We start from the raw sequence: 26,616 nt of genomic DNA, 5'->3' as shown, positions 1-26,616 counted from the left end.
AAGCCATTTGTAGGTTGATACCCCTGAAATGTGTTAACAAATCATCTATTTGTATGACTTATGAAAGACAAGGGAAGAGTTTAGTAAACCTATTTGAGGATAGTCATATTTTTGGTAGTAACATTTAATGACGCTGGTAGAAAATAAATTACATCAATTCTCAAACTGTCCCTGTACTGTACTTTCTTAATACACATTCTTGGTCTTATTTTGCATGATTCGACAGTACATGTTGTTCCAAAGAATTTTAATTTTTTTGCCTTTATCTTTAATCTAAATGTAAATGCCAATACATTGCATATTCAGTGTTACTTCGAAATATGTCACATTACAGAAGTGAAAGGGGCTCTGAAAGCCTTTGCATGTTGACTTTAAAGGGACAGTTCACCCAAAAATGAAAATTCTCTCATCATTTACTCACCAACATCTCAGGTGTGTGTGACTCTCTTTCTTCACCAGAACACATTTGAAGAAAAATGTAAAAATGTCTCAGCTCAGTCGGTCCTTAAAATGCAAGTGGATGGTGATCAGACTTTTGAAGTTCCAAAAATCACAGACAGTCGGCATAAACGTCAACCATACGACTCCAGCGGTTAAATTAATGTCTTCTAAAGTGACATGATCGCTTTTGTTGCGAAAAAGTATCAATATTTAAGTACTATTTAACTATAAATCATCGCTTTCGGTCAGCAGCAGTGTGCTCGCATGACGTTATCACATTGGCATGTTCAAGCGAGAACCGACGCACGTGTGATCACACCTGGAACAGCAGCGCTGTTTACAACTAAGTAGGATGAACACTGCACAGAAGCTTTGTGGGTTTTAGTTTAGATTTGTATCTGTATCTGTTTGTTTTCTCACAATGGTGCATTTTTGTGCTTATCCTGGATGTCTCATCCGAGAGCAAAACATGAGATAATGTCTGGAACATGCCAACATGAATTAGTCACACAAGAGACTGCTTGAACTCAACCAGGGCTGGACTGGGAAGAGAAATCGGCCCAGGATTTTACATAGCAATTGGCCCAAAAGTTGAGCGGGGGGGTGTTCGCTGTCCTTTTCTGCATATCGCGGCGCCGTTTTGTGGTCCGTTCTGCATATCGCGGCTCATTCGGCCCGTTTCACGGCCGACGCACCGGACCCCTCGGGTCTTCCGATGGCCTCCTTGATCGTCCCCAAAGTGCGTCGGCCCACCGGGAAAATGCCCGGTATGCCAGATTACCAGTCTAGCCCTGAACTCAACACTCTCGTGAATGCGCATAATTCTGCTGCCCGGAAGCAATGGTTTATAGTTAAAAAGCACTTAAATAGAAACAAAATTTGCACCAAGAGTGATTGTATCACTTTAGAAAACATCAATTTAACCGCTGGATTTGTATGGATGATGTTTATGCTGACTGTCTGTGAATTTTAGAGCTTCACATGTCTGATCACCATCCACTTGCATTTTAAGGACCGACTGAGCTGAGATATTTTTCAAATTTTCTTCAAATGTGTTCTGCTGAAGAAAGAAAGTCATATACATCTGGGATGGCATGAGGGGTGAGTAAATGATGAGAGAATTTTCAGTATTGGGTGAACTATCCCTTTAAGGAACTCAACTATTGATTGAGCGATTGATTGGCAATTTTCATTTGGCCATTAGAGCTTATTCACAGTAGCACCATATTTGATTTTTGACATGAATGAGAACAAGGCTGTAAGGGATAGACTTATGGTCTCTTCAATAGCATGCACTCTTAATAGCGTTAATGAGGCACAACCGGACCTTTTGTCACAGGCCTGGACTAGAGGGGAGGCTGGATTTGAGGGAGGGCCGTACTGGAGGGGGCCCCACAGAAAGGCTGTTCCATATTGTAGAGCGCATCTAAATGCGTTCGTTCAGCAGGAGACACGCATAAAAACATGCTCAAGTAGCAAACAGCAAAAGCCGCCAGGGTAGTGCTAGCTAATGGAATAACTGTCCACACCATATATATATATATATATACAGTTTATATATACTATATATTAAATCAATATTGTGTAAAAGTAATACAACTTAAAATATTTAGGTTTATTTTATTTCATTTTATTAAAGATGACTCGATTTTTTGGAAGTGTGTTATGAAATTGAGATGTGTAAATCTTAAAAATAGGCAAAAATATTTATTGAGTGCATTGGAGAGGCTATAATCCTATTCCTCACAGCCCCGTTGTCATTCCTGTCAAATGACAAATATTAAATATGGTGCAACTGTGATTTATGTGTTTTATTATTATAATTTTTTTTGTGAATCCTGAGAAAATATTGTGTAAAATAGAAATCACCAATTTTGTAGATGTCTTAGCCTATTTGCTATCATTAGTCTAATTAAACCGGCCATCAGATGTTGATACCGATATCAGCATCGGCCATTAAAAAACCCATATTGGTCTGCCACTAAATCCAACAATTCTCGTGGTGGACAGTCGTGTGGTCTTGAAAATAATTGCATAATATAAATTGGATGATCTTTAAGATATATACAAATGAATGGTATGATATTGAATGGTTTGTACATTGGACTAGGTGATAGTGTATTAGTGTCACTGCAAGTGAGTGTTAATGACTGTGTTTGTGTGCGTTCATGTGTGCAGGCGGAATGCCTTCTCCTAGGCAAAGCCCTGTGGAGGAAGGGGAGGTTCTGAGCGGTGAGGAAAGATCCAACAACAACAACATGGCGACTGATGCCACTACCACCAACCTGCTGGCCTCTGTTAAAGAGCAGGTATGCCAAACCGTCTCCATCTGTCAGTGTCTGACTGTCGGCTGGTTTTAATATCAAGACCAGCACAAACACGAGTGGCACAGGTTATTAGAGGTATTCAGTCCACTTAATGCTTATCAGTCAAAAGTCATATTTGCATTATTAATTGTTGGGTGGGAAAAGCTCGCTATGAGGACGCAAGTATCCAGTCTGCACTGAATGAAAGCTGATAACCTTGTTACCTCTGTTCATTTACCGAGTGACTGTTTTTCCCATCAGGTTTTGATGCTTAGGCCTTCAAATCAGTTTCCCAGTTCAATGTCATGAAAATTACTCATTAAACTGTTAGCTTAATCATTACAAATCTTGTTAATATTGATATCGTTCAATAACACTGTGAATCTCTGTTGAAATTCATCTGACCGACTCATTGTCAGACTTAAAGGGACAGTTTCCCCCAAAATAAATCACTATTGTATGGTTTCAAACCACTCAAATTGCTTTCTGGACCACTTTTATAGCGCCAGTCCTCATTCATTTTCATTATATGGAAAAGAGTGACCAGGATATTTTTCAAAAATATACTGCAAAATAAGTCCTTTTTGTAAGAAAGAAAGTCGTATGGGTTTGGAATGACAAAAGAACTATTCCTCAAATTTCTTTCATTAGGACAAAAAACCAAGCAAAAACTGCATCGATTTCATTGCTTTGTCTGTGTGTGCGCACAAATGTGTGTGGTCAAGTGTCGTCTTTTCTTTGTGCTTCTCTTGGACAGAATCAGGACATAGGCAAGTATTGTCACTCAGAGCAATAGGTTGAATAGCAGAGGCTTGGTACAGCTGGTAGCTCACAGCATGGCACAAGGCAGATAGCCATTGCCTGACTTATCTCATCTGGAGAACAACATTCAATAATCTCTCCTATTCATTGGCTACATTAATTGCAACCTCCTCGAGTTATTGGCTGGCTGCTTGAAGTGATATGTAAATTTCCCATACTTTTTCCCACCTTGTGCTTCAAAACCTTTTTGTTGCAATGTAACAATGGATGGCAATCATGAAAATATGATTGTGCTTCCACACAGAGATTTACATCCCCAAATCAGAATTCAATCCGATTGCACATTTCTAACATCCTGCTTATCTGCATTCTAAAAACTGCTGTCTGAATAAAACATGTATTTATTTACATGTATTCTATCATGGTAGCTTCTCATATGGAGGTTGCATTTTCGCTCTAAAATTACATTTGTACATTTTAGAGTTGTGGTTTTGGTTAGGGGGAGGAGTTAATAAAATATGCATTCCTGTTGACTGTATTAAATAATTCACAAATAAAAATACAACTTGCTTTTGGTGCCAACCTGTGGACATTTTAACTCCACAACACTTCCTGTTTCGGCCACTGGGGACAGCGGTTAGCATTAATGTAGGCACAGACTGATTTCAGCAGCTGAACTTTCGACATCTAGTTGCCGAATTCACAGTTTGATCATTCTGAATTCGATTTTGCAAGTAGTTTTAAAGGATTAAAATGCCAGTTATTCTTCTATTAAAAAAAAATTATGTAAGATCTGCTCCAACTCATTCAATTGTATGAAAATGTCCAACCTGCTCTCATAGAATGAACGTTACTCTATTTACATATTTGCAAATTAACTTTTACGTGCTGCTTTGTACGTTTCGCTGCAGTTTCCTGGTGGAATAAACACTAGAGGCGCTATCACGAGTACATTTGCAGATTTTTTACTCTATTACTTGCCCCTCTGTTATGTTATGATATCAAAACACTTGAATGCATGATTTGAAAATGACACATTTTAACACTTGATTTACAGACCTACCTTCATGTATACACTTATTCCAATATGATTTGCTTCCTTGGTAGTTCAACTGATAGAACGTGGGATTTTGGACTTGATGACCGCGGTTCGATTCCAGCCAAAGATGCACGAAACTGAAAGTGTCATAGAACTGACACGAAATGACATAGTTGCTTCAGTGAATGTGTTTTTTATTTTATTTTTATTTGCATTTTTGAACAATATAGGTTATGGTTAGGTGTTAAGTGTAAGGATGTCTGTTTTGTTAAACTCGCAATTATCTTTTCCGACTCTATTAGTTAGGTTTAGGGCAAAGTTTTAGGTTAGGGAGGTACTTTTCACTTATTAAAAACTCCATCTAAAAATTCACCTTAAAACCTTGTCTGATTACAACCTCATTTCACTCGGTTTTGGCGCCCCCCACTGGACATTTCACATGGATACTGCAGCCAAACGTGCAATGAAGCACGTCATTTCAGTATTGCAAATAAGTTTCAATGCTCACATCAATTTCATGAGACCAGGTTGGAAATTTCTTGTGGATCAAGCTCAATTGGATTTTTATTTTCATTTGAGATTTTCATTTCGATTGTGCTATCAGTCTTATTATTAATAGATTATGATGCTACATTTAAATGCATATGGAGAACTTATACAACAGTGATATTTGTACTCAAAACGCTGAGCCAATGCTGCAGCAATGTCTGGCTCTCTATGCGTGTGTCTCCTTTAAGGGCAGCTGCATCAATGAGTCTGTCTGTATCAGAGAGAGGCAGGCCAACAGTGCAGCCTTCTCGCCTTCCACACACACACACACACACACACACACACACACACACACACACACACACACACACACTCATAAACAAACACACATGCACACATAGACAGGCTTCAGAGACAGCACAAGAGAAGGGGAAGAGGGCACAATCTCAGAGGCGAAGAGCAATGTGACTGGATGGTGGTTGAAAAAATATTGGATTTAAAGATGATGGATTTTGAAGTGAAATGAAAGAATTAATTGGAAACGGTATGAAGTGTATAGAATAGCTCTTTCATATTGGACAGCCTGCACATTATGGCTCTGTTTTTGATGGTCAAAGGCAGCGGCAGTGACTCTTTTGTACCTCCTGTCTTTCTGAAGGAGCTTCAGTTTGAACGGCTAACCAGAGAACTTGAGGAAGAGAGACAGATTGTGGCCAATCAGCTGGAGCGATGCAGGTTGGGGGCGGAGTCTCCAGGTGCTGCGAGTGACAGGTAAGGGACAGCTCTGAAAAACATTATGATTCAAAAAGAACACCGCGTGTGCTCTGTGTTGTGTGCACGATATCATTTTAGAGTTCTGATTTAAATGAGTTACACCCATTAATTACTATTTTTTATGTATAGAGCTGTTCAGCCATTACGTCAGTTTGTAGGCGAACCCGGAATTCAATCTCTTGGTCCCATGGCCTCTTCTGGGTTTATGGACTGCAACCTGAACAGCTCTATGTAGCCCACATATTATTGGTAGACACAGTAGTAGAGAGTGTTCCTCACACAAAGCTATCATATGGCTTCCGAACACTTGGATTATAATGCATTGTAGTGCAGTTGTATGGACTACTTTTATTTTTACTGTATGGTGCTTTTTCGTCCTTTTTGGAGCATCACCGTGCAGTTTTTGTTGAATGAAAAAGAGCAGCTTGGACATTCTGCTAAACATCTTTTGTGCTCCATGGAATAATATGAGGGTGGATAAATGATGACAGGATTTTCATTTTGGTTGAAATATTCCCTTACTTCATCATACACTCACCTAAAGGATTATTAGGAACACATACTAATACTGTGTTTGACCCCCTTTCACCTTCAGAACTGCCTTAATTCTACGTGGCATTGATTCAACAAGGTGCTGAAAGCATTCTTTAGAAATGTTGGCCCATATTGATAGGATAGCATCTTACAGTTGATGGAGATTTGTGGGATGCACATCCAGGGCACGAAGCTCCCGTTCCACCACATCCCAAAGATGCTCTATTGGGTTGAGATCTGGTGACTGTGGGGGCCATTTTAGTACAGTAAACTCATTGTCATGTTCAAGAAACCAATTTGAAATGATTCGAGCTTTGTGACATGGTGCATTATCCTGCTGGAAGTAGCCATCAGAGGATGGGTACATGGTGGCCATAAAGGGATGGACGTGGTCAGAAACAATGCTCAGGTAGGCCGTGGCATTTAAACGATGCCCAATTGGCACTAAGGGGCCTAAAGTGTGCCAAGAAAACATCCCCACACCATTACACCACCACCACCAGCCTGCACAGTGGTAACAAGGCATGATGGATCCATGTTCTCATTCTGTTTATGCCAAATTCTGACTCTACCATCTGAATGTCTCAACAGAAATCGAGACTCATCAGACCAGGCAACATTTTTCCAGTCTTCAACTGTCCAATTTTGGTGAGCTCTTGCAAATTGTAGCCTCTTTTTCCTATTTGTAGTGGAGATGAGTGGTACCGGTGGGGTCTTCTGCTGTTGTAGCCCATCCGCCACAAGGTTGTGCGTGTTGTGGCTTCACAAATGCTTTGCTGCATACCTCGGTTGTAACGAGTGGTTATTTCAGGCAAAGTTGCTCTTCTATCAGCTTGAATCAGTCGGCCCATTCTCCTCTGACCTCTAGCATCAACAAGGCATTTTCGCCAACAGGACTGCCACATACTGGATGTTTTTCCCTTTTCACACCATTCTTTGTAAACCCTAGAAATGGTTGTGCGTGAAAATCCCAGTAACTGAGCAGATTGTGAAATACTCAGACCGGCCCGTCTGGCACCAACAACCATGCCACAACAAGAAATCACCTTTCTTTCCCATTCTGACATTCAGTTTGGAGTTCAGGAGACTGTCTTGACCAGGACCACACCCCTAAATGCATTGAAGCAACTGCCATGTGATTGGTTGATTAGATAATTGCATTAATGAGAAATTGAACAGGTGTTCCTAATAATCCTTTAGGTGAGTGTATGTGGTGATGAAATTACTAAATGCCCTTCTCAGCTTATGGGGTGCACTCACCACTTATCTACAGACATCCACTTTTTAAGCAAATCAGTTAGGGTGAACATCGCATAACATTGTTAGTATTCGTGACCCAAGCCACACCTGCAAGTAAACTTCCTAAAGAAAGAGGATGTTAACAACACGAGAAGATAATTAGTCTTCAGCAAAAAAAAAGTGCATTTTTATATTCATAGTTGTCTTAAGAAGGTTTAGGGTAATCATTCATTTTTAATGACAAAAATACCAGAGTGACTGATGTTTCTGCAAGGTTTTGTTTTAGCTCTCAAATATTATGTGTATCCGTGGCAACCGTGGCATTTAAAACCATGCCACACTTGTGAAGAGAGGCTAATGAGATTTATAATGTGCCCACTTTATGGACCATTCCTACGCCCCTGCCTACACATACTGTATGCAACACATCCGAATGTATGTGTGTATTCTGTTTACAGTACATAGAGACACACAGTTTTTGTTTTTCTTTGTTTCTCTTGGTCTGTGTCACTGTATGAAGGAAAAGAATGCAGGGATGGACACATTTCTGTCTCTCTTTCCACACCGAGCAATAACGTTCATTGGATGTGAGAGGATGTTTGTCATTTTACAGTAAACACATTCAAGCTTTAGGGTATTGGGAATTTTGTTTTCGTTTAATGAATGTGACAGAAACAGTGTTCCAGATAAATCAGAGATGTTTGCTACAAGAATCGCTTCAGAAATAGTCTTGTTTCTGTACAACTGCGGTTCCCAAACCTTTTGTCAGCGGAACCCCGATAACCTCAATTGTTTGAAAAAAATACCCCTGATTTTTTATGTATGTAGTCTTGGACTTATATGTGGGTGTTGCATTATTCAAACACAATAGTTTTCAGTTACCTATGCCATTTTAGGAATTCACTAGTCAGCCATAAATAATCTTATCAATGAGTGAAAGTGTCCAATAACAGTATTTGACTGCTGATGTGATTCATAACATGGCAGCCCATATATATATATATGTATACTCAGCAAAAAAAGATAAAGCCTCTCACTTTCAACACTTTTATTTTCAGCAAACTATAACATGTGTAAATATTTGTATGAACATAAAAAGATTCAACAACTAAGACATAAACTGAACAAGTTACACAGACATGTGTCCAACAGAAATTGAATAATGTGTCCCTGAACAAAAGGAGGATCAAGATCAAAAGTAACAGTCAGTATCTGGTGTGGCCACCAGCTGCATGAAGTACTGCAGTGCATCTCCTCCTCATGGACTGCACCAGATTTGCCAGTTCTTGCTGTGAAATGTTTCCGGACATTTCTGTGGGGAATGGCCCTAACCCTCATCCTACGATCTAACAGGTCCCAGATGTGCTCATTGGGATTGAGATCCGGGCTCTTTGCTGGCTATGGCAGAACACTGACATTCCTGTTTTGCAGGAATCACGCACAGAACGAGCAGTATAGCTGGTGGCATCGTCATGCTGGAGGGTCATGTCAGGATGAGTCTGCAGGAAGGGTACCACATGAGGGAGGAGGATGGCTTCCCTGTAACGCACAGCGTTGAGATTGCCTGCAATGACAACAAGCTCAGTCCAATGATGTTGTGACACACCGCCCCAGACCATGTTGGACCCTCCAACTCCAAATCGATCCCACTCCAGAGTACAGGCCTTGGTGTAACGCTCATTCTTTCGATGATAATCGCGAGTCCGACCATCACCCCTGAAGAGACAAAACCACAACTCGTCAGTGAAGAGCACTTTTTGCCAGTCCTGTCTGGTCCAGTGAAGGTGGGTTTGTGCCCATAGGCGATGATGTTGCTGGTGATGTCCGGTAAGGATCAGCCTTACAACAGGCCAACAAGCTCTCAGTCCAGCCTCTCTCAGCCTATTGCAGACAGTCTGAGCACTGATGGAGGGATTGTGCATTCCTGGTGTAACTCGGGCAGCTGTTGTTGCCATCCTGTACCTGTCCCGCAGGTGTGATATTTGGATGTACTGATCCTGTGCAGGTGTTGTTACACGTGGTCTGCCGCTGCGAGGACGATCAGCTGTCCTTCCTGCCTCCCTGTAGTGCTGTCTTAGTAGACAGCCTCACAGTATGAACAATGCAATTTATTGCCCTGGCCACATCCGCAGTCCTCATGCCTCTATGCTGCACATTCACACAGATAAGCGGAGACCCTGGGCATCTTTCTTTTGTCAGTAGAAAAGTCTCTTTGGTGTCCTACGTTTTTATAACTGTGACATTAATTGCCGTCTGTAAGCTGTTAGTGTCTTAACGACCGTTTCACAGGTGCATGTTCATTAATTGTTTATGGTTCATTGATCAAGCATGGAAAACATTGTTTAAACCCTTTACAAAGTCACAGTGTCACTTTACAGTGTCCTGAAAAGGGACATTTCTTTTTTTTACTGAGATTATATTAGACAGACAGGCAGGCAGACAGGCAGACAGGCAGATAGATAGATAGATAGATAGATAGATAGATAGATAGATAGATAGATAGATAGATAGATAGATAGATAGATAGATAGATAGATAGATAGACAATTTATTATAATAAGATTATGATTATTATCACATTTTGATTCAATTTGATACATTTATGTTTTAAAACATTAAGGAATCACTGCTTTACTATTTCAATTTATTTACAATCTGGTCAACCAGCAGTCCAGTTGTAATTTATCCCATGCTTTGTGAGAGCGAACTTTGTGTGGCTGTATGCTTGTATGCAAATGTTAGCTGCCCTGTTTGTTCCTCTCGTGGGTCAGGGTGTGTCCGTTCTGTTTTTTCGGATGGCCTGTGCTGTTGGGTCTTGTAGCAGTACATGACATTTTTCCTCTTCCTTAAAGATTCCTCATGTGTGCACTCTTGATATCAGCATGCCCCCCTGCAGCCAATTACCTTTAACCTTTCTGTACATGGCATTCCTGCTGTCCCCGCTCTGCCCCCCTCAGCTGTCGCCGGACCCTGATGGCCGGTGACCTTTGACCCCACCTTGTAGACAGTAATGTTCTGTGACAGGCATTAGCAGATGTTTGTGTGTTGTTTTAAGAAGGTGGCATCTACATTCTGTCGTTTATCCAGCCTGGACTTCAACTTAAGAATGGGAATCATATGGAATTTAAAAAGCTTCCGATTCCACTGAACATTTTTTGAGGAAGCACCACTGATCATAGCTATATGATATTTTACAATTTAATATATTTTATTTATATATGTTATTATAAACAAATTCAATACTATGTTTAGGGGGGCTTGGGTAGCTCAGCAAGTAAAGACGCTGACTACCACCCCTGGAGTCGCGAGTTCAAATCCAGGGCGTGCTGAGTAATCTCAAAGACTGTGTTCTGGTCCCATGGAACCAGAAAGGAAACAATTTCATATAATCAATGGCGTGTGCAATTCGGAGGTTGCATTTTCACTCAAAAATGTAATTTTTACTCCACAGATGGTTAGGTTTAGGATTTGGTTTAGGGGGTAAGCTTAATAAAATATGCATTCTTACATAATTTACAACAAAAATTATGTAAGATTCTGGTGTCACCCTGTGGACATTTCATCTCAACAACAATTCCAGATTTGGCCACAGAGGGCAGTGTTTCCAATTCGGGTAAGCACATACCGATTTCAACTGCTGAATTTTCGACCTACTGTTGCCGAATTTACAGTGTTATCATTCTTTCCTAATGTGTATCTTTAACTTCACTTTGTCATATGAATAACCAGTCAGTTATGGCACAAATTTAAGGGTGTGTTCACACTTGATTTGGTTTGGTTAAACTAAAACGAACTCTGGAACAATTGCTCTGTTAGTGCGGTTCATTTGACCTAGTGTGAACACCGCCATCCAAACCTTGGTGCGAACCAAACAATCGGACTGAGACCGTCTGAATAGTGAGACTCGGTCCGCTTCCAAACGAACTCTGGTGCGGTTCGATTGATATATGAACGCAACATGGACCAAAGACGTCTTAACGGACCAAAAACAGAAGTAATGTGCCTAATACTGATCTCAAGCATACCTGGTTCTTCTCATCATAGGAGCTATGTTACCCATTATAGTTCGGTACAGGCGTCAGAACCGCTGTCAGCCGTCCTTGCAGCATATCTTCATTTGTGTGTACAACGGAGGAATTCCTGCCGCTGTTTTGACTCCTTTACACATTTTATTAGCGCTTCGTTTGTTCTTTGCTGGAAAAAATACCACCAAATATACATATATAGATATAACGAGCACATTTCGGCCAGCAGCCAGCATTGTTTTGGATGTTCGGCAAGTACAGTCAAAAAAAATACGTCATAAAAACTGTCCAATAAGGTTGTGACTTTTTTCTGTTGCCATTGGTTTTGTATCGATAGGCTTGGGGTTAAAATGCCAGTGTGAACGCTAAACGAACCAGGACTAAATGTATAATTTTCTTTTTTGGTCCGGACCAAGAGGACCAAGAGAACTGAACTACAATTGTGAACACACCCTAAGTCTCACAACATAACAAGTCTCAGTAACAATTTTCGTCGGAAAGTACTAAAATAATGTCTTTCATTGTAATGAGTGAGCCAGATGCTAATTCAGCAACCGCTCTGACTGATTCAGTGAGTCATTTTGACTGATTCATTAAAAAGAACCATTTAAAGGGACAGTTCACCCAAAAATAAAATTTCTCTCATCATTTACTCACCCTCATGCCATCCCAGATGTGTATGAGAAACAGATCACTTTCACATTTTTCTTTCATTTTTTTGTGATTCACATTATTCACGTATATCACCCCCTGCTGGGCAGGGAGAGGAATTTTAAGCAAAAAATGACTTCAATATTTATCTGTTTCTCACTCACACCTATCTTATCACTTTCGAAGACATGGATTAGAACACTGGAGTCACATGGATTACTTTTATGATGCCTTAATGTGCTTTTTGGAGCTTCAAAATGTTGGCACCCATTCACTTGCATTGTATGGACCAACAGAGCTGAGATATTCTTCTAAAAATTATTATTTGTGTTCTGCTGAATAAATAAAACCATACACATCTGGGATGGTATAAGGGTGAGTCAATGATGATATAATTTACATTTTTGGGTGATCTATCCATTTAAAAGAGCCATTTGTTTGCGTGTCAGACTTTTAGTATGATATTCCATCCACATTGGTAGGAGAATGCAGACATTAACTGAACCAAATGTCATGAAAATCATTGGGTTCTGAAACCGAATCTGAATTAGATCCAGTTTTCCCAGTTCCTATCTCTACTCCTACTACTCCTTATCCATCTGTGTCTGTAAGTAATGCACGAGTCTGTTAATTTCATGTGATTAACTGGACAGGCCTTTTGAAATTTGTGCCAGAGAGATGAACGCAACAGTCAGTGGACTGTAACTATGTGATTGATGTCCTCTGGTAATGCTTCACTTTTCCCTGGCAAATGGAGCAGTTCTTTTTGCTCTTCATTGACTTACTGGAAGATTAGATGTATGTGTGTCTCCATGTGTTTGTGTGTCTTTGTGCTCCCCAGTCTCATGCTTTCTCTTATTTTTCCAGCTCTTCTGAGAAGTCTCTGCTGTGGAGATCTGCAGGTATTGTTTCTCTATTTCACTTGCTGCTTGCTATTTCCCCATTTCTATTGCAAGTAGAAGTAAGCAAAACTGTTACACTTTAGTACACGGCACATAGTCTAACACAAGTCTGATGACTGTTTACTTTGATGGTTAAGCTGTCTGGTTTTTATATTCAAGGCTCTCTGCAGAGGACATTTGTGATATATTTGGTGAATAGAGAGCAACAGATGAGTTCTGGAAGTAAAAATCCCATTTATATCCTCCATAGAGTAGTCTATTTGTAATGGCATAACAGCAAACCTACAATGAGCAAAGGTTGTTAAATGATGGTATGTGCTTAAAAAACTATGAAAAGTCCTGATATCCACTATTTGAGTGCACAGTTCCCTATGAAGTACTACATTACCCACAAGTCTCAGGCAAGATCCACCAATCAGAGAAGATGCTATTATAACAGCAATCTGTTTGCGCGATAGGAGCATATCTGTGTTCCGCAACTGCTTTCGGGTCCTTGAATAACGTATAACGTGCGAGTCAGGGCAGCCGGTGGACTTTCTGGTGCCCTCCTTGGGTAAGATGGTGCTCTCCTTGGGAGTTGGTGCCCTACGCAGACTGCATAGTCTGCTTATAGCGAGCGGCGGTACTGATCATATGTGTTTGACTTCTGTCTGTTGATATATGCCACCACTGATACTTTACCGGATTCCCTCAGACAGAGAACGTATATAGCACGTGAACGTTTCAGTGACTGTACAAAGTAAAACTTTAGGGCTTTTCATACTGCGCTTAACCCCGGGTTATCTTCATTCTAAACCCCGCTTTTAACCCCAGGTAAAGCAATGTTTCACATTTGTAATTTTGAAAGGGGGTTTGCACCACTTTTTACACAGGGATATTTAAGAAAACGAAAGACAGGGCCCTGGGTAGCTCAGTGAGTATTGAGGCTGACTACCACCCCTGGAGTCACAAGTTCGAATCCAGGGCGTGCTGAGTGACTCCAGCCAGGTCTCCTAAGCAACCAAATTGGCCCAGTTGCTAGGGAGGGAACAGTCACATGGGGTAACCTACTCGTGGTTGTGATTAGTGGTTCTCGCTCTCAATGGGGGCGTGTGGTAAGTTGTGTGTGGATTGTGGAGAGTAGCATGAGCCTCCACATGTTGTGAGTCTCCGCGGTGTCATGCACAACAAGCCATGTGATAAGATGCGCGGTTTGACTGTCTCAGAACTGAGACTTCTCCTCCGACACCCGGATTGAGGCGAGTAACCGCACCACCACGAGGACCTACTAAGTAGTGGGAACTGGGCATTCCATATTAGGAGAAAAGGGGATAAAAAAATGTAAAACGACAAGACGAAAGACAAATAGAGATGATTTGCATGGCAACATTTCACATTTTAACCCCTATGGAGAAAATCAATGGGAAACATGCTTCCGGTTATTGTTGCACTTTATTGAACCTGCCTAAACAATCTTTTCTCTAAAAAGGACCATGCATGATGTTTTTGTTTGGTTAGCATAGCTAAGGATAAAGGCAGCTTTATTGTGATATTGTCCTCAGATGCTTAAACCTGCTCATATTGTGTTAACCCTTTGGTCGTCAGAATCCCCAGGCGCAGGTGTGTCTAAGCCTTCGGATGGTTGCCCATCACCCACATTTGGGGTCAGAGGTCAGGTGTCACTTTACTCCCCTGAACTGGAACAGATCTCTCTACGAGAAAGTGAGGGTCCGTTCATTAACACTCCAGATTGTCCCCTTTTGATTCCTCTATATGAGTAACTTATTATTCACCAGTTATACTCACGCAAATATCTTAAAGCAATATTCGGTGTTAAAGGGACAGTTCATCCAAAAATGAAAATTCTCTCATCATTTACTCACCCTCATGCCATCCCAGATGTGTATGACTTTCTTTTTTCAGCAAAACACAATGAAGAGTTTTAGAGGAATATTTCAGCTCTGTAGGTCCATATAATGCAAGTGAATGGTGACCAGACTTTTGTAGCTCCAAAATTCACACAAAGGGACCATGAAAGAATCCAGTGGTTAAATCCATATCTTCAGAAGCGTTATGATAGGTGTGTGGGTGAGAAACGGGACAATATTTAAGTCCTTTTTTACTATAAATCTCCACTTTCACTTTCAGATGTAAAAGTGAAAGAGATTTGGAGTAAAAAAGGGACATCTATGGGGTGAACTATTGCTTTAAATGCAACATAAGCTCTATCAAATGCATCTGTGAACTGCAGTCAAAATTATTTAGATGCAATCCATCGTATACTGTAACAACTATTCTGTAATACATGATTTGCAGTTTATACCCAATTACTGGCATATGCGACTCAAATATATTTAGTTGTTTGTAGTCTGAACAGAAACAAAACATAACGTAATTTTTTACAAACCCAATACAAAACACATCCATATGTGTTTAAAATCCAATTAAAATTATGTTTGGAAATGCCTTTCAGTCTGAATGATTAGATCGGATTTCAAGTAGTTGTTTCATCTTTCAGGGCGCTATGTGACTACAGTGATATAAATAGTCATGAATCAAGAACCATGGCAACATCTCATAATTTTCCTGTTTTCCGTCCACTCTTTTCATAATAACAGCAACACTCTTTATGTCTTTTAACGTCACTTGCATGATAAGACTTTAGACAGTAACTAAAAAAAGGTGAATATTGAATTAAAATTGTTACATACTGCACCTTTATGTAGTCATTAACTTGGAATACAGCAATCCATAGTCCAAATATAATTATTTTACCATTAGAACATTTACCATTTTACAATTAGATTTCAACAGAACATCTGTTGTCTTCTTGTTTTTCTCTTTGCCCTTTCTCTCACTGTTTCTTTTAAGGGTCTGCGGCAAACTCACGCAGCTCTACTCAGATGAATTCATATTCAGATAGTGGATATCAGGAAGTGATTGGTTACTATAGCAACACTGTAACACCTAGACGTTCTGAAGGGAGGTCCCAGTCGACTAGCTCCGCCCCTAGTGGAAGCCCCACCATTGCCATGAGCTCTAGGGCTGAAGGACAGGCCTCAGCAAAGGTACAGCATAAACACACACACACACACACACACACACACACACACACACACACACACACACACACACACACACACACACACACGTAGTGTTTCCATGTTTTATGGGGACTTTCCATAGACATAATGGTTTTTATACTGTACAAACTTTATATTCTATCCCCTAAACCTAACCCTAACCCTACCCCTAAACCTAACCCTCACAGAAAACATTCTGCATTTTTACATTTACAAAAAACATAATTTAGTATGATTTATAAGCTGTTTTCCTCATGGGGACCGACAAAATGTCCCCACAAGGTCAAACATTTCGGGTTTTACTATCCTTATGGGACATTTGGTCCCCACAAAGTGATAAATACACGCTCACACACACACACACACACACACACACACACACACACACACACACACACACACACAAATTAGTTGTATTTGACCCTGTAAAACCATGCATACAGAGTAGATAGGTGTCCTGAGAAATCAAACTTAAATGTACTTTAAATATACCCAAAATAAAATAAAAAAAAAACTTGTCATAAAGGCATTTGATTATGTGAAGATTATTATTGAGTGCTGTATACATTATATATATTGCTTAGTGTTTGTATGTCTGTAATTTGTTTCTCAGGTGACAGGAAGTGGGCGTGTCATGAGGCGTGTCAGTTCTGTTCCCTCGCGTGCGCCTTCCCCGCTCTATACTCCCTCGCCACCTGCATCGCGACAGCCCCTGCGCACTTCTCTTGGAAGCCCATATGGCTCGCCAATAGTCTCAGAGCCTCGTCCTCTACCTAGCGTATTTCCTGGCACCACCTTGCCGCCTACATCCAGCCAAGCCCCTGACCCAGTCCACTCCACCTACCTGGGACGGCATAGGGTGGGGTCAGAGCTTGAGTCATCACCAACACTCCTGCGGTCTGGTATGACTGCTCAGCCGCAGCAGTACGGAACCCTGGGGAAGCACGAGTCACGAGCCTATGACAGCACTCACTCTTCTTTTGGGTCTCGGGCCTATGACATCTTTGATAGGATGGTTCTGTCCAGGCCTGATAGTCTTACAGGTGGGTTACACACACAAACCGTCCTGTTTCATAATTTTACTAAGCCTCCATCACGTTGACCTTTGTACGCCGTAATTGCATTGGTGAAATACAGTCATCTCAATGCGAAATGGAGCGATCAGGAATTTCAGCTGATGGACCTCCAGTGGTGAATACATTTCCCTACTTAAAATTCATGTGGGGTTTGAGATTTTTGGACAAATTTGCAGTTTTGTCCAGTAGAGCTCAAAAGTGCCTGCCAACTTTTTCAGCCGTCTGGGTTGCTGAAGTATTTTCCCCATTCATTTCTTCCATAGATCTTTTCATGAAAGCCTTCTTAAAAGAGTTCTAACCATGAACCAAACCAACCAGCTCCTTGGGGAGTCACAACATTACAAACTTTGTTTTGAAGCAAAAAGTAGTTGAAAATCAGACAAAAAGATAAAGGTACAAGACTTTGTACTTACCGTTTTTTATGAGGGTATGAACTTGTTGTTTGGCGGCTTTCTTGGCCACAGTTCTCTAATTGGTCGATCTTTGTCTGCTGGACCACAGGTAGTGTAGTTGTTTTCCAGGAACTCTGCTACTAAACACGTTTTTTAAACAATGAAGTTGAAATAACACAGAATCATGACTTTAACAAAAGAATATCATTGATAAACTACCTTGGACTTCACGTTATGTCTGTCTTTAAAGGTTTGTAAGATATCTGTAAAAATCTATTTGTCTATTGAAATAATTAAGGAATTTTGACATCTGAAACCTAAATGTTGCTCTCTATAGCAAGTTGCTTGGTTAGCCAGTGACCTCTGTGTAGGTGACTTTACAAAAATCTAGAGTTCTGGCATACTTGCCGCAAATTTGCCACTCATTATTTTCACATGCAAATGAGCTCCTGATTTTCCACAAATTCCTGTTGAACCTGCAGCATACCTTTGGCAACAATGGACAATTAGCTGCTCATGGCAAACACGTCTTTAGCAAACCTATGGCAACAATAAAGAGTTTGCCGCAAAGCTTATTTGCATGTGAAAATAATGAGGGGCAAATTTGAGGCACGTTTGCCACAATGGTTTTCCAGTAGGTGGGTTTTAAATGCACATCTCATCTGGCCACGCTGTCTTTGCCTGTATAATTTCTCTGTGCAAGGGTGAATGTAAGTGAGCCTTTAGTGTTGTTTGAAAAGGCATCACTATTATAATTGCTCATACTTAGGGTTAGGGGTTTTCCATTGATCCTAGCATCCACCTAGTACTTCCCTAGCAACCATATAGAACACCCTATAGATTGCAATGCAACACAGTTAAAAAACACTCAGAACACCCTAATGTTGATCTTGCCAACAAAATTACTGACAAAAATGTTAGTTGACAAAGGGTTTTTTGATTTCAGCAAAGCTAACAAAGACGAGATGAAAAAGCATGAATTAAAAGTAACTGTACACAAAAATATAACAAGAACAAAATAATACTGCAAGATATTAACAATCCATAAAGACTGTTTAAGGAGAAGAAAAATTGAGAAATAATTTATTAAAATAATCCAGTTTCATTATGTTGTGGATTTTCCTGCTTGAGTTTCGAAAACAAAAAGAGCAGAAATATACATATTTATATATATATATATATGTGTGTGTGTATGTGTGTGTGTGTGTATAGTATATATATGACATATACAGTATATATATATATATATATATATATATATATATATATATATATATATATATATATATATATACTTTATACATATGAGTTTATTAATTTATATCAGCAACATCAACATGATATTACTGCACTATGAAACAAAAGCACAGTTGAACTTGAAGTTATGCTCTAGTCAGAATATGTCATTTGAGTTATGAATACACTGTTTCCAAAAAAAATGTCTACACCAAATACAATATCCTAAACCGTGTAAAACAAGGAAATTAACAGTCTCTAAAGCATTAAAGGGATAGTACACCCAAAAATTAAAATACTCTCATCATTTACTGACCCTCATGCAATCCCAGATGTGTATGACTTTCTTTCTTCTGCGGAACACAAATTATGATTTTTAGGAGAATATTCCAGCTCTGTAGGTCCATACAATGCAAATGAATGGGTGCCAAAATGTTGACGCTCCAAACACCACATAAAAGCATCATAAAAGTAATCCATTCCTTTTGTATAAATATTTTCTTGTTTTGCCCATTCCTTTGTCAGTCCTTGAAGTGTTTCGTTGAATGGTTATGTTGTTATGTTTAGCTTTATAGTTTGTTCCACTCCAGCATTTATTATTGAAAGTTTGAAAGTATCTACTCCTGCATCTCCTCTCTTCCTCTTCCACTCCAAGAACCCAACGTTACAGTAGGACTGACCTCCAATAAATGGATATACCTGCCGCAAGAATCCTCCTCCTTGAACAAGAAGAACGTCCATCTTGAGGATCACGTGCGTGAGTTTCTCCATCTTGCGAATTTGGTGCACTCTTTTGACCACGCTCCGGTGGGTTGTATCATGGCTGGTCTTAATAGTGCACTGAAGGAGCGGATGCTTCCACCGGATCCTCACTGGATGATGTGCCACTTCGTGGAGGTGGGACTGACAATTTGTGGTTCACTTTTCTCTGTGGGTGAATAGGATGAGGACTTTGAATCTCCTCTCACAGTGGACACCCTCCAGCCTTCCACGGCTCTTTTCTCCAAGCCTTCCACGGCTCCTCGCTTCACGGCTCCTCCCTACATGCCTTCCACAGCTCCTTGCCCCACGCCTTCCACGGCTGCTCGCTCCACACCTTCCAAGGCTCCTCTCTCCAAGCCTGGCACAGTTATCAAGCCAGCGACCGTCCCAGAGCCAGTGCCTGTAGCCTCAACGGTCCCAGTGCCAATGCCTGTTGCCTCTACTGCCGTGAGCCAGCTATCATCAAGTTAATAGACCTGGACTTGCTCCCCGCTCTGGTTCCCACCCTGACTACCCTTCATCCTCCGCTGTTTCCAGCCAGCATAATGGATGGTTCCGCCCAGTGCCATGTCCCTTCCTCCTCTGCTGGCTCCACTCAAGAAATTTCCTCCTCCTCCTCCTCTTGGTCAGCCAGCTCCCCCCACATCACCGGTTTGACCTTCGCCCCTGCAAAACCATGGTCAAGAGGAACCTTATACCCTCCGAATCCGCCTAGACCCTCCGAGCCCAGGACCCAGCCCTTCGTTCCCTCAGTCCCACCTCGGCTCTATGTGTCTCCGGCTCTACTGTGGTCCTTCAGCCAATCGGCTCCTCCAGGGTCCCTCGTCCATCCAGCTCCGCCTTGGTCAGTCGGTCACCTGGCTCCACCTTGGCTTTCTGTACCTCCGGCTTCACCCTGGCCCTTTGAGCCATCGGCTCCCTGGCTCCACCCCTCAAGTCTCTTATGGCTCCGCCTTCCATGGCTCCACACCCACAAGACTCCCATGGCTACACATTCCATGGCTCTGCCCCTCGAGCCTCCCATGGATTTGCTTTCTATGGCTACGCCCCTCGATCCTCCCACAGCTCCGCCTTCCATGGCTCCACCGCTCGAGCCTCCCACAGCTCCACTTTCCATGTCTCCACCATGGAAAGATTGAAAGTATCTACTCCTGCATGTCCTCTCTTCCTCTTCCACTCCCAAGAACCCAACATCACATCAGTAGAGGGTGATATGCATTAAGAATGTGAATCACCAAAAACACAAGAAGAACAACGTGAAAGTGACTGTTTCTCACCCTCACTTATCATATCACTTCTCAAGACATTGATTTAACTACTGGAGTTCTGATCACCATTCACTTGCATTCTATTGACCTACAGAGCTGAGATACTCTTCTATAAATCTTTGTTTTGTGTTCAGCAGAAGAAATAAAGTCAGTAAGGGTGAGTAATTGATGAGGGAATTTTCATTTTTGGGTGAACTATCCCTTTAAGAATTCACAATAGAGCTACTTCTTTAAAGCATCTAATACTTCAGTTTACTCATTATATGCTATTATCTTAGATGTTTAACGTTGTAAATTTATGATTTTTTTAAAATGTTTTGTAATTTTGCACATTATCTTCAACTCAGATATGTTATTTATGTTGAATAAGATTATATGCCATTTTTTTGCCATGTAAAATGACGAAACATCTATTAAATTTAAAGGAGATTTTCATCAAAATAATAAAATTGTGACTAATACAGTAAGAGCAACAACAAAAAATCACAGCATAGCAATGCCATAGCAACCACACCCACGGACATTCAGCCATCTAGATCAAGTCTAGTTTATTTTACATAAAACATTATTCCATAAAGCTTAAATTCGTAAAACAACTTTCCATCTTGATCAGGCCAGAACTGTATTAAACACAATTTCTCCTCTTGATAAGTTATGGATTTAGCTACACAAATCTGACTGTGTGTGAAACTTTCTTAGCGTTGTATATGCTTGATATTACACACGGATTAGTAATGCTGTCACATCTGTGTGTGTGTGGGTGTGTTTGGTTTGGATTATAAAATCGTCCTTGGTTTAAGAAGCTATTTCTTTCCTGAAAATCCCCTCATAAGGTGAATGTCATACATACCTTGAAAGCACTGGAGAGAATTTATGAAGTGTTTCTCGGCACAATCTAGAGCCACAAGAAGGAAACTTATCATATCTCTTGCCACGGAAACAATTGAGAAGAGATGGTGGTCTAGATGGACGCCGCAGGGATGCACACACAAATTTGTTCTCATAGAAGCACGAAAGAGTTTAATTGCTCCTACCCGAATTATCATAACCCAGTGGATGACTCTGATTATGAGATACAGTGCGTGCATATGAGTTTGTGAATAAAAAGTGCTGTGATGCATTAATATAGAGCTATTATGTTGTATTGTTTCCAAATCTTATTACAGGCTCAATTCCATTTGCGATGAACATCCACGTGAAACTAGAGCTGCAGGGATATTGAGTTGTGTGTGCTGTAGTGTTTTGTAGGATTACTCCGATGATAATCGCACGTTCTGGCTCTGTGGGATGCTTCCTCTGATGTGCCTCACTGCCCCATTTATGCTGTATATCTGTGCAGATCACATGTGATGTAAAACATTTGAAGAAGAAGCTTTTAACTCCAGGCTCTTCTGAAAGAACTATAGCAGAATTTACAGATTTATGAAGAGATTAGAAATGTATGAAAGACAAACTCACTGAATTCTGCATGACTGTTCCAAACCAACAAACATGTGCTGTTTGTTTAATTCACAGTTTGTTTTATTATGCTGACTGTGCCTGAATGACTGATTGGCTGATTTCTATTCTAATGTTTTTTTCGAAAGTCAATTTCTGCATAGCCACATGCCTTGAAGACTTGGCTACAAAAACCTTATAACATAATACACCTCGGGGTGTGCATTATTTTTCAATAATTCAACAGGCCAGTGTCAATTATTTCACTTATACCTCGGTTAACACACCTTAAGACATCGTTCAGGGTTTTACCTCAAGACATTTTCTGGTTTTCATCCCTTAAACACTCTTGTGAGAGGAAGTACTTTCTTCCGACACAGATTGTGTGTTGTTTTGATACAGGTCAAGTCTTCATCGCTAGTTAGAAAGCGTCACTTTAGAGCAAGCAACGGAGGATTGTGAGGCATGCGCTGCTTTACTGGAGTAGCAAGGATGTGCGTTTGTGCATGTGCGTTTGTGCGTGTGCGTTTGTGTATATGTAAGTGAACGAAGAGAGATTCTTAGAAACTGAGAGAGTTGCGTGTGGGATTACCTTTGTTTGTCGCAGCGCTTGTCGCTTCAAGTAACATCGCTTAAAACTCACCAAGATGTAAGTAAAAGCACACTTCTCCACAGCAGCGAGTGTCGCCATTTTTGTATATAGATTGTGTGTTGTTTTGATACAGCTCAAGCCTTCATTGCTAGTTCGAAACGTCACGTTTGTGAGTTTGTGTATATGTAAGTGAGCGAAGAGAGATCCTTAGAATCCTGAGAGAGTGGTGTGTGGGATTACCTTTGATTGTCGCAGCTCTCGTCGCGTCAGGTAACATCGCTTTAGCACACTTCTCAGCAGCAGCGAGTGTCGCCATTTTTTTATATAGCTTTTCTGATGTAAACCTGAACAACTGTTTTCAACTCCACTGAGATGCAGGTGTGCGCTGACATGACGGCTCTGTTTTTGCTTGTGTGTGCATAATGTGTGTGTGTGTGTGTGTAGGGGTAGCATGAGGGTGCTTTCCACAGATATTTCAGATAACATAGGAACAGTTGTATGGATAATGTCATGGGGGTGCGTTTATGTCTCTCTCTTTGTGTGTGTGTGTGTGTGTGTGTGTGTGTGTGTGTGTGTGTGTGTGTGTGTGTGTGTGTGTGTCAGTGTCCGCATGTGTGAGTGTGGGTGAGACGATTATGAAAGAGAGAGTGACGGAGTGCTATGGTACTTTTCTACCAAAATTCTAATTAATTTAGGATATTATAGACATTGTCATTCTAATCCGATGTACTTATCCGGTGTCTTTGTGTTCATTTGTTATTTTGCTGTGGTAGCCTGTACGGCACTTTAAAATAACCAAAATTATTTGGTGAAGTGATATATGGAAGTTATGCGGTCAAGACCCGGAACTAATTCATAGCTGTGCATTTACTGGATAATAATTGCACACCTTAGAACGTCTGTCAGCCAATCAGAATCAAGCATTCAACAGACCCGTGGTATAAACACATTTAAACCTTTCAGTATAAAATCTGCATTTTATTATATGATTAACCTTTATCTGAATGTTAGTGTGGTTTGAATACACAGTAGCTATAACAAAAATATGATGAAAATAAATTTTACTTCACAAAAAAAAAATATATATATATATATATATATATAGAAATTATACATTTATTTTAAAACCAACAAAAACTCTCCTGCACACATTTGCACAATTTGACTTTTTTAAAGGATTTTTAAAAATATTTTTACAGGAAAACAATTAAAAAATGATCAAGAATATGATTATTGCCCTAATATCAAAGGTCTTACTAGAAAACAGAAATTATGATCCAATGTGAATTCTCTTGATAAATAAATATGATCGTGTCTGGTCACATGTGCATGTACAATGGCTAGAAATAGCATTTTAGCTTAGCATAAAGCTAACAATTTACACAAGGTTTATTTCTATTTCTTCTGCTCCAAACTGACTTCAAACGTACTTCTCTGTCTGCTCGTATGAATGTCACACATCATAAGAAAGTGTTTCACCGCTGTTCAAATGCACTTTGGATCGCATCTTTTATACGCATGTTGCATAATGGCAGTAAGTCTACAAGTACACATCGCCTAGACCTCTAACCAGATGATATATGAATGCACCAAGTGTCTTTCTATAGAAGACAAATTGTCTTGAGAAGACAAACTCCTCAACATTTTGGCAAAGTTTCAGCCTTACTTCAGCACTTAAAGGGATAATTACTCTAAATCGTTTACTCTAAATTTGCACTTTCACTTTTACATCTGAAAGTAAAAGTTTAAGTGGAGATTTAGAGTAAAAAAGGACTTAAATGTTGTTCTGTTTTTCACTCACACCTATCATATTGCTTCTGAAGAGCTGGATTAAACCACTGGAGTCAGATGGATTACTTTTATTTGTCCTTTATGTGATCTTTGGAGCTACAAATGTCTGGTCACCATTCACTTGCATTGTGTGGACCTACAGAGCTGAGATATTTTTTCTAAAAAATCTTCGTTTGTGTTTTGCTGAAGAAAGAGAGTCATACACATCTGGGATGGCATGAGGGTGATTAAATGATGAGATAGATTTCATTTTTAGGTGAACTATCCCTTAAAATTCTACTTGATATTGAGAGAGAGAAGATGAGAAAATGTTGAGGGCCTTTCGCTAATTCAGCTGAAGTACACAATTCAGAGTGTAACACTGATTATGTCACAAAAAAGTGGCCAACTGACATTTACAAGACCAATGTCAGCATCTTTTAGGAAGTGCCTTCTTTCAATATAGAAACACAAACCACTCATACGAGTGTATTCACCTCTTAGCTCCTGCTGTCGAATGCGTCTCATCTTTGCTCAAGGTCATTATCTCTCACAGAAACGTCTGAGGTGTCAAAGTCCAGTGGAGTGGTTAATTATAGCATGCCGTTTTTGCAAAATATAACTCACATCTTCACTTTGGACTCAAGAGGCGCACTTGCTTGATGTAAGAAGAACATCAAAAGTCTTACTCACCTTCAAACTCTGGTTGGACTAATTGCTAGTTAGTATGGCTAAGTAAGCCCCTGCTGGCAGATGTTGTAACTACGCCATCTCGCTCCAAAAAGCATCTGACAGCTGTTAAAAAATAGCGGGGTATTTTGACCAAATATTTATGTTTGCAACAGAGCTGTCATTTTAGTGTGATTAATTACGTGAAAAATAATGCATACAAATGTCCTCAACCCATGCTTAAATTCTGTTGCTAGAAATGTTCCTATCATAGGAACAAGTCAAGCTTTATGTACTACCAAATCTGTGGCAGTAGGGGGCAGTCAGTGCGACTCCGGCTGTACAGAAAACTCACCCAACAAGAACAGGCATGACAGTCTTCCATAAATAACGTGCTCTTGAACTTAAAGCTAAACGGAGCACAACAGTATGCAGTGACCTCAAGATGCATTTTTCAAAGTTTCGAAATGTGTTTAACTTGACTCGGCATCCTAAAAACACAGCGCTTATAACAAGAGATGCAAAAAACTAGTGAGACACGATGCAACCAAAGTGACACGCTCTGTCTGTCTCATGAGTGCATAGACCAACAATTAAAAATATATGCTAAGAATGGGGTTATGTTCAATTATATGGAAATAAAACAAACAATATTCTGACTTTAAATGCCACTTTTTGTGTATCTGACTTTTGGGAGGCCTCCCTCAATAATTATTTATGTATGCAATAATTCTATTAATTGGTACATTAGGTCATTAATTTGAAAAATATTTTTAAGCATTTGACAGCCCTACTGTTAAGCAACATACAGTATAAATTATGAATATTTCTGTATAGTTTAGTAGATGTTTTATCAGACACTGATTTTTTTGTTTTGGAGGACTCTTAAAAGCATAAAGCGTACTTCCACATTTTTGCCTGCTTTTGCCTTTCACGCCTTATTAAAGTGTATAAGATTGTGACTCTGATCTTGATCTAGGCCTGCAAACGTCTTACAGTCAGAACAGCCAGTTAGGCCAGGAGACCCGCTCCCCTGAGTGCCACATCACACCCATCTATGATGACAGAACCTTCCAGAACCCGCTGTACCAGAGCCCAACTCATGGCTCCCAGAGTGCTCTCTCCAGAAACAATACAGGTATGTGATGGATTTCCATCATGCATAGCAACTACTGTATATTTGCTAACTC

At 40.3% G+C, this 26,616-nt stretch overlaps 1 protein-coding gene across 2 annotated transcripts in view; it reads left to right on the top strand.

Moving 5' to 3' along the window:
* The window catches only part of LOC127654244 (plakophilin-4-like), a 48,146-nt gene that overhangs the window by 3,684 nt on the left and 17,846 nt on the right, over positions 1-26,616 (top strand). Inside the window, exons 2-8 of one of the 2 annotated variants that reach the window (XM_052141353.1) lie at positions 2,620-2,750; positions 5,696-5,808; positions 13,128-13,162; positions 14,747-14,863; positions 16,013-16,209; positions 16,838-17,267; positions 26,406-26,564. In XM_052141353.1, the coding sequence (XP_051997313.1) occupies positions 2,625-2,750; positions 5,696-5,808; positions 13,128-13,162; positions 14,747-14,863; positions 16,013-16,209; positions 16,838-17,267; positions 26,406-26,564 (1,177 nt within the window). In that variant the 5' untranslated portion in view covers positions 2,620-2,624. Of the gene's footprint in view, positions 1-2,619; positions 2,751-5,695; positions 5,809-13,127; positions 13,163-14,746; positions 14,870-16,012; positions 16,210-16,837; positions 17,268-26,405; positions 26,565-26,616 lie in introns of both variants that reach the window. The other variant, XM_052141352.1, reaches the window with a different exon arrangement.

Source organism: Xyrauchen texanus, chromosome 13 (genome assembly GCF_025860055.1).
Source record: "Xyrauchen texanus isolate HMW12.3.18 chromosome 13, RBS_HiC_50CHRs, whole genome shotgun sequence".
Lineage (NCBI taxonomy): Eukaryota > Metazoa > Chordata > Actinopteri > Cypriniformes > Catostomidae > Xyrauchen > Xyrauchen texanus.
Note: the sequence above shows the minus strand (reverse complement) of the source record. Positions and strands in the feature narration are given on the sequence as shown.